Here is an 8083-nt window from a genome sequence, read left to right as displayed (position 1 = left end):
CAGGTAACAAGTGATAGGATGACAGGAAACGGCCTCAAGTTGCACCAGGGGAGGTTTAGATTGCACATTGGGAAAAACTCCCTTCATCAAAAGGGTTGTCAAGCATTGGAACGGGCTGCCCAGGGAGGTGGTTAAGTCACCATCCCTGGAGGTATTTAGAAGACATATAGATGTGGTCCTCAGGGACATGGTTTAGGGGTGGACTTGGCAGTGTGAGGTTAATGGTTATACTCAATCCTAAAGGTCTTTTCCAACTTAAATGATTCTATGATTCTGGATGTCCTTTTCTAAATAACTACAAACTGTGAAAGGACTCCAAGGCAAGATTATTTTGCTCTTGATGATGCAGCTCTGCTTTCTGAAGGTCCTAAGGTCCTACTACTCAAGCCAATTTCCCGGAGTGCAATACAGCACATCAGACAAACAGTCTACACTTGATGGAATTTCCCAAGAATCAAAAGTAGTAGTGGGGCTGACAAACCCTCCAGACATTAACAAGCATTCAGGAATCTCCATGCGAAGTTACTTTCCATCAGTAGCCAGAAAAATATGATGCTTCAGATTTTGGACATTAACTGAATAGAAACTTGTAGAGGTAAGCCCAGATGTAGAGCCCAGGACTAAACTCTGCAAGATGCCATTTAACATTCTTCCCTCTTACACAGAGAAATTGGTTTCAGATGACTCCTATTTATATAGTCTCTGTAAATAAATACAGAGAGGTCAAATGCCAAGACGGCATGTCAGAAAGATAGAGAAGATGGGAAAAGCAAGATATGAAGTGCAGAGAAGGCAGCACAAACATAACAAATGCTTTTCTCACTAAACCAAGGCTAAACTGAAAGTATTATCAGAAGAGTCTGTGAACCTAATTTAATAAGTTTACATTCCGCCATGTTGTAGCATAAGAGATTTGCAAGAAGGGGATTAACACTGGAACTGGATTGATCAACAGATTAAGATAAGATGAACCAAACTGACTCTTCACACTTAGCTTCATCCTTACCATGAACTGCTCTGGTAAAGAGAGTTTTCTAAGAAATGCTATCACTTCCAAGAAAGACAGAAAATATTCAGCATTACAGTAGTCGAACCTCCTGAAAAAAATTTAATAAGACAAACATCTTCTTAATACAGGTAAATTGTACATGATAGATTACATGCTTATTAGTGAACTGAATTAGTCTTTTCGTAACTGGACAGTTTCCTCTTTAATTCCATCTTTTGTGACAATGCAAATCTTAAGTGCATCCCCAGTGTACACGTCTCTCTCAGCAGCAGAAATAAAGACATCTTTAACCAGCTGTAAAGCCTTTTCCAGGGTCAGAGGTACATGTTCCACATTTTGCATGTTCTTGAAGCCAATCTAAGGAAAGATGAAAATGCATTTTAAAAGGAAGTAGGTTCCATCTAGCACTAGAATGAGTAGATTTAGACAACTTAAAAACAAGAAATGATTGGTCTTAGAAACCCAGACCTGACAAAAGTATTCCTCCACACACTGTATAGCTGCATGATCAGAACTTTGTAAATGCTGATCCTCTTACAAAAGCAACTAGAAGCAGGTCCAGTTAAAGCAGGCATCGCTCCTCCCACCCATTCAGCATATACAAGATCGCAATGAACATTCAGATCGGAACTGATCTAATTTTTCAGAAACTTCTCATTGGGTTAGCAGTACCAGAACTGCACACAAGCCTTTTCTCTAGTCATTCTGTAGTTCAGAACATTTCTTAAAAAAGAATGTTCCCAAATGTACCTAGAAGTGAAAAATAACAATCCGTATCAAAGCATAACTGCTCCTATTAAATAGAGTATCTTAGCTAATAAACTTAAGCGTCCACTTAAGCATCAGAACTGGAAAAGGAGGGAGAAGAGTCACTTACTTTGCCTCAAACTTATAAGCGATAAAAAGCAACTTATGACAACTTTGTTTCTGCAGAAGATATTTTAAGTCAAAGTTGAGAACTGGAGGGTTTTAAAAAAAAAATTCTATTCCTTTCTCAGCTGATAGTAAGAACTAAGAGTGCTTTCTGCTTTTTTACGCACAAAAGTTGTGTTGACGTCACAGGCTCAATTGACTAAATAGTACCAACACCAATATCCAAGAATGACTAAAACATGCTTTGGTATTTCTGTCATTCAACAACTAACAGTTTCAATTAAATATTAAAATATTCTTCAAGATTTTTAGACAGATTTAATTGAGTAAGTTCCCAGCAGTTTTATGTAAGAACATTCTTAGAGAACAGTGAATGACTTGTACAAAACTTAAGAATTTTATACAACTGCATCTTAAATGATAAAATGTATTATATACACCTACTAATTCTATCTTATTAATTTAGTATTATTTCATGCTAAGTAACAGGCATATTTACGTTATCAGCCAGGGGAAAACCAGCTTCTATGGGAAATACAATTTCCCAATTAAAACATTTAACTGTATTTTAAACAGGCAGTCCAGAATTTGTAGCATATTAAAAACATGAACAGATTCTAAAGCAACACACTCTGATTTCTCCTGAGAAGATAGAGCCCCACAGTTCGTAAGTGTGTGGATTAGCAGTCCTATCTGTAATACATTTTAAGTAATATTCCCCAAAAGTAAAGCTACATTAATTTGAATGTCACAGGTGTTTACTGAGATCATAAAAAGAAAAAAAACAAACACAAACCAAAACCCAACAAAACAGAGAGAACTATTTTACCTGATTATCAAGCAAGGGCTGCAGCATGGCACTTGCTGATCCACCTGCTTTGAAAGAATCTCTCTGGTACGAGCCTACTGGATCAAAGCTATATACTGCTCCCTTCCCTAAAGAAAAAAAAAAAAGAAGAAGAAGTAGTATGTAATCACAGTCCAGAAAAATTCTCGCTACTGCTAAGGATTTACATGAGAAATTAGTGCTCTCCGTAACCAGTCTTGGGAGCACCACAAATCCCAGCAAACCTTTACCTAATAATAACGCAGAACGTTCAGATGATGCTTTGTACAGTAGGCTCACTAGGGTTGTGGCCTGGCACTATATGCAAGGTTATCATCAACATTTAAGCTATAAGCATGCTCTAGCAGGTGTTTTCTGCAGTACTTACCACAGAAAAAGTGCTGATGCAGAATAATCAAAGCAGAAGAATGTGCTAGAGCGCAGTGCTGCACAAAGAGCTCTGCTGGTTCTAAAGCTAGCAGATACAGGCAGTTTAGCCATCATTCTTGAATGATGTATTTTGACTCTTGAACTACCTCCAGAGAGCGTGCTTGGATGCGCCTGCACTGCCTTACTGGAATCAGGGATGATGCTCTGGCCTCTTATGCACTTCCCTCTGGAGTCAGGCCAGGTTGTGCAGAGCTTATTAGCTTGCGCCAACATCAGAGAAGCAGCCTCACTGTAGCTTTGAGGCATGAGGATTTGATGAGGGCGTGCTGCTCAAAGGCAGCACCTGGCCACGCTCATCCTTTCTGTTCAGACAGGCCGCCCCCGAGTTAATCAACTGGCCAGCACACTTGGCAGTACAGCACAGGTAGCTGAGCAGCCCTGATAAAGCCATCAGAGATCCAGAAAGTAACACTAAACCAAAACAAATCACACTTGCTGGACCCAAGTTAAGCCCATACATGCAAACCTGTACTCTGATTCTTATCGATAGCTACAGCACCCTCATAATCTGAGATTTACCATCACGCAGGGCAGACTAATCCCTTTCCAGACATATTGTAGACATGTCTTAGCAAGACTGGGAAAGCAGCATAACTTCTTGGTAATAACAAACTGCAGGGAATGGTTGAAATTATCCAAACAAGACCACCTCTGAGCTCCTGCTCAAAGCCAGAGAACACAGTATTTTAGCAACCCAACCAAATCATTGGACAAGAGCCCAGTACATCCTGGAAGGGCTGTACGTTAAACTACAGTTTCCATGTAGAAGTCATGATTTTCATTAGAAGTTAGTTAACATTTAAAAATCTCTTTGTAGAAACCTGTCTCTGGAGTAAATCTTCATAGTTAATAACCTGGACCACACTCACAGGCCCAAGTAAAATATGTACAATTTTTCTGCTAATGTCTCTTTTAAAGACACAATTAAGAAATCCAGCAAAGTTGTTATAAAGTGTTCCAGCCTAAAGTATGAGCGATAAGTAATGGTAGCAGATTTCACTTGTAATCAAATAATTGTAACATATTTTTCAGACTTGCAAACCTTCAGAAATGGAAGATCAAGTTAGTAGCAGAAACTATGAAACAAGTCAGATGCGTAATACGCATTTGATCTGTGTACGTCCCATAATGCCTAAAGGTAGGTGTTAGGAATAGGAACACAAGCTTTGCCATTTCATCAGTATACCTGAGATGTAAAAGGATAGCTATTCACCCACAGAAATTTAACCTCTATTTATCTCTTTGTTGTTTAAAGTCTTACCTTCTTCATCAAGTCCACCAATTATGTTGTAAACATAGTAAGGAAAGAAACGTCGAGAATACAGAATTGTAGACAGCATTGCTGCAATAGCCCCCGTAGTCATGGTCTTGTTATTGGAATGCTTGTACATCTGCAAGTGGTACGGCACATCCAAGAAGAAAGTCAAACACTAAATTTTACATTCAATCACAATTACATTTTCTGTAACCTCACTACAGAATAATCCGATGCTAAGCAAGATTAACTATCATGATTACTGAAAACACACTGGTGTAAAAGGCCTTCTTACAAGCCAAAAATTAACATTTCTGCAAAGTTTTGCATAGAATAGATGTCTCCTCTTTAATATTATCATCTCCAGCTCTTCCAGTCTTTAAATTTGTGACACTACGCTTAGTGAGAACATGGCATCAATTTCCCCTGCCTGATCTTTCACTAGCAATACAGTTATGATACAAACACTTGAAGAAGAACAGCAAAAATTGTATTTAAAACATATATTATTGGTCTCTAAGATGATACTAAGAATGTATGTTTCTAAATACAGTAAGATAGTTAGCTACCTTTAATCTTGCTTCAATAATTTTAGTAAGGGTAAGGCAGTCACCATGGAAACCACTGCATCCAATGACCGTTTGTTCTGTTCTGTAAAACATAAAATTTTGGTGTGGTTTTAGATTTAGTATAAACTATACCACTTTCTTACACAGTAGATTATTATGAAAACACCAAATGTACTTTCAGTTTCTCTAATGCTATCAAAAACAATTGCCTAAAATGTAGTAAGAGATATTTTGTGTATAAAAAGTAACTGCAACCTACATCTTGGACAGGACTCACTTCCACAGCAAGACTGACAAAAAGAAAATTCTTAATTTCTTCAAGCACCCCTAACTCTAGCTATTACCATTCAGTTTTGCTAGAGGACCTGTTTTGAGATGGGGAGCCTGTTATGTCGTATCACTTAGCCCAGTTTTACTCCATCTGGGCAGAGGACTGCCTTAAGATTGTAAGGTGGTTATGTAATGTTTATGCTGTCAGTAGTTTTCTGTGTCAGCACAGCAGAAGTTACCTGGCTGCAGATGCACTGTAGAAGGCTAGTTCTTTGCTCAGTTTCAAAACACTTCATGAACACTAGCTACAGGAATGCACATTTGAAATTCAAATTCTAGTAAATTGCTGAGAGTCTACAAACATTCACACATACTTACAGACTAACAGAAAGTAGTCATTCAGAAAACAATTTAAATGCAGTCTTCTCTCAGCCTGTCACTAGAATTACACAGAGCCATCACACAGTATGCAGATTGTACCACAGTAACTTCCATTTGGACAGTATCAGAGAGTCAATGATATAGTAAGGAGTTAGCCAGGAGAAACATAAGTTCATATGATCTTGTGTCATCAATTAAAAAAAAAAAAATTGTTTACATAGCTGATGGCATCCTACTAGGTAAGTAGCTGCTACAGTCGGAAGAATGTAAACAATATGTATTTTTAAACCAAGGAGATGCTATCTAGGTGAGTCCAGATAAGCGTAAAATGAGCACAAAAAGTTCAGTGATGAAACTACTGACAAGTTTACCTCTCCTAAAACACTTCATCGAAGTCAACAGATGGTTGACTAGAGAGACACAGTACAACTGGCAGCAGTGGGCACACTTGCATACCAGCACCAGGTGTCCCGACAAAGCAGAATAAGTTAGCACAGGATTAAGTTTTTGTTAAAAGACAACAGTTCTTTTTGATTATCCAGCCAAAAAATCACCTAGCTTACATTAAGCCTTGTATCATGCTAAAAACATTCTGTTATGGGCTAACTTCAAGAGCATGCAACAAGAAATCTAGATCTATTTACAACATCGCATCACATTTTGCATTACAGCAAGTGTCACCATGACTCCAAAATCAATTTTGTTACTATCCTCTTTTTCGGAGAATTCTGCTTAAAGAAAGTGACGGAACATTCCAGGCAGGTGACATGCTCAGGAATACAAAAGATCTTTCATCTGTTTCAACTCTTACAAGATCTGGACTTACAGTTTGTAGCATTTTGGACTGTCCCGGCAGTGAATTGCATAACCTTCACTCAGTCGCGTGTCAGAGGCAACGATAGAAAAGTCTTCTCCAGCAATCGCCAACACAGTCCTTAAAGAAGAGTATTCATATAATCATGACTTTTAGCACAAATATTTTCTTAGGCAACAGAGGAACAGGCTAGATAGTAGTTCTATATCCAGACTCATGTTTTATCAAGCATCTTACACTCCTTGCTGTTTCCCACTATGCACATCCCTACATGTGACACAAGATTGGAGGAAGAAGATACTAGACATACTGAAGAAAATACATGTACATGATTCTCTTGACTAAAAACTGTATGGAAACTTGGTAAAACAGAGTTTCTACACAATGCAAGAACCAGAATCAATGGACTAGCCATTTTATATGCATGCTAATCAAAGATTCACGCTTCTTAAATAGCTTAGATCTCCAAGTAAAAACACTCCAACCAAGTACTAAGCATCTGTATCATTATACTTAAGTTATATTTTTTTTAATCTGACATTATCCTATGTTATTTACTTCCAAATAACTAGTTTTGTGATTGACACGTGTGTGCTACCATTAAGTAACAAACAAATGTCCTTTAGAAAGCAGTTAGGCATTATAAAAAAAGTCTGAATAACACTATCCTGGCCAAATCCTGTCATCAATTCAGAGCAAGTGTCTGTAAAAGATCACCTAGCTTTAACAGTTATGAAAAGGTAGCTTCTAATCCACTTACAGGTTTAAAAGCTGGTAATATAACCATTAAATGGGTTTCCTGAGCCTCTATAAAGAAACAACCCTGCGGGGCACGGAAGGTGCTTATTTTGACCCGTAAAAGCTCAGGGACCCCAAGTGTGCCAAAAGCCACAGAGACATGCAAGAACACCCCGAAAAGCTGCACGGACCGGCGGGACGCTCAGCCCAGGACAAGGCCGGGCCCGGCTCTCCTCCATGCTGCCCCCCTTTTTCCATCGAGGCGCCCGCAAGGGGAGACACAAAGCCTGACAGGGTGCCGGGGGAAGGCAAGACTAAGATGAGAAAGACCCAGCCCCACCGCCCCTCTCCTCAGGGCCCCCTCCGCCAGGAAGAAGGTGCCTCAGCCCGCCCCACACCCTGCCTGCGACTCCTCACCCTCCATTAAAGGTGTAGGGAGAGAAGCGGTACTGCACGGGCGCGCCGAGCTCGTAGCCCTTCTCAGGCCTGGAGTCCGCATAACCAGCTGTAGGCAACATCCCGTCTGCCCAGCTCACTGCTGTCTCACGGCAAAATGGCGGCACCGGAGCCGGAAGTGGCAATACACCACTCTAGGAGGGTAGCGGCGACCTCGCCTCGTCTCGTCTGCTCCGGAGGACGCCCGGCCCCGGGCGGTGGGGGTACCCCGCGGCACTTGGGCTTTCACCGGCCCTCTCCCCTTCCACCGCTCCCCGCCGGCTGCGGGCTCTGTGCGTGCCTGTCCCCGCAGGGTCCTTCCCAGCCTGGGCTTGGCACGTCCCTCCGGGCACAGCACCGGCGCCTGTTCTTGCCCCATCCAAGCGCTATTAGCTCCCGTCCTCTGAGTGCTTGAAAGGAAGCACTTGTGCTTGGAAAGCAGAGGGATAGCAGGTGGATAGCA

The 8083-nt window shown here is 40.6% G+C and overlaps 1 protein-coding gene across 1 annotated transcript; it reads right to left on the bottom strand.

Moving 5' to 3' along the window:
- Window positions 1-1090: 1090 nt before the first annotated feature.
- On the bottom strand, window positions 1091-7753 carry PSMB1 (proteasome (prosome, macropain) subunit, beta type, 1). Its single transcript, XM_010281806.1, has 6 exons — window positions 7603-7753; window positions 6460-6567; window positions 4983-5064; window positions 4420-4549; window positions 2712-2818; window positions 1091-1366 (listed from the first exon to the last, which is right to left on the bottom strand). Exons 1-6 carry the CDS (start codon window positions 7701-7703, stop codon window positions 1181-1183), a joined length of 714 nt encoding a protein of 237 aa, XP_010280108.1. The 5' UTR covers window positions 7704-7753; the 3' UTR covers window positions 1091-1180.
- Between the last annotated feature and the right edge of the window lie 330 nt (window positions 7754-8083).

This window comes from Phaethon lepturus, unplaced genomic scaffold (genome assembly GCF_000687285.1).
Source record: "Phaethon lepturus isolate BGI_N335 unplaced genomic scaffold, ASM68728v1 scaffold5242, whole genome shotgun sequence".
NCBI classification, from domain to species: domain Eukaryota; kingdom Metazoa; phylum Chordata; class Aves; order Phaethontiformes; family Phaethontidae; genus Phaethon; species Phaethon lepturus.
This window is presented reverse-complemented; position numbering and strand designations above follow the sequence as displayed.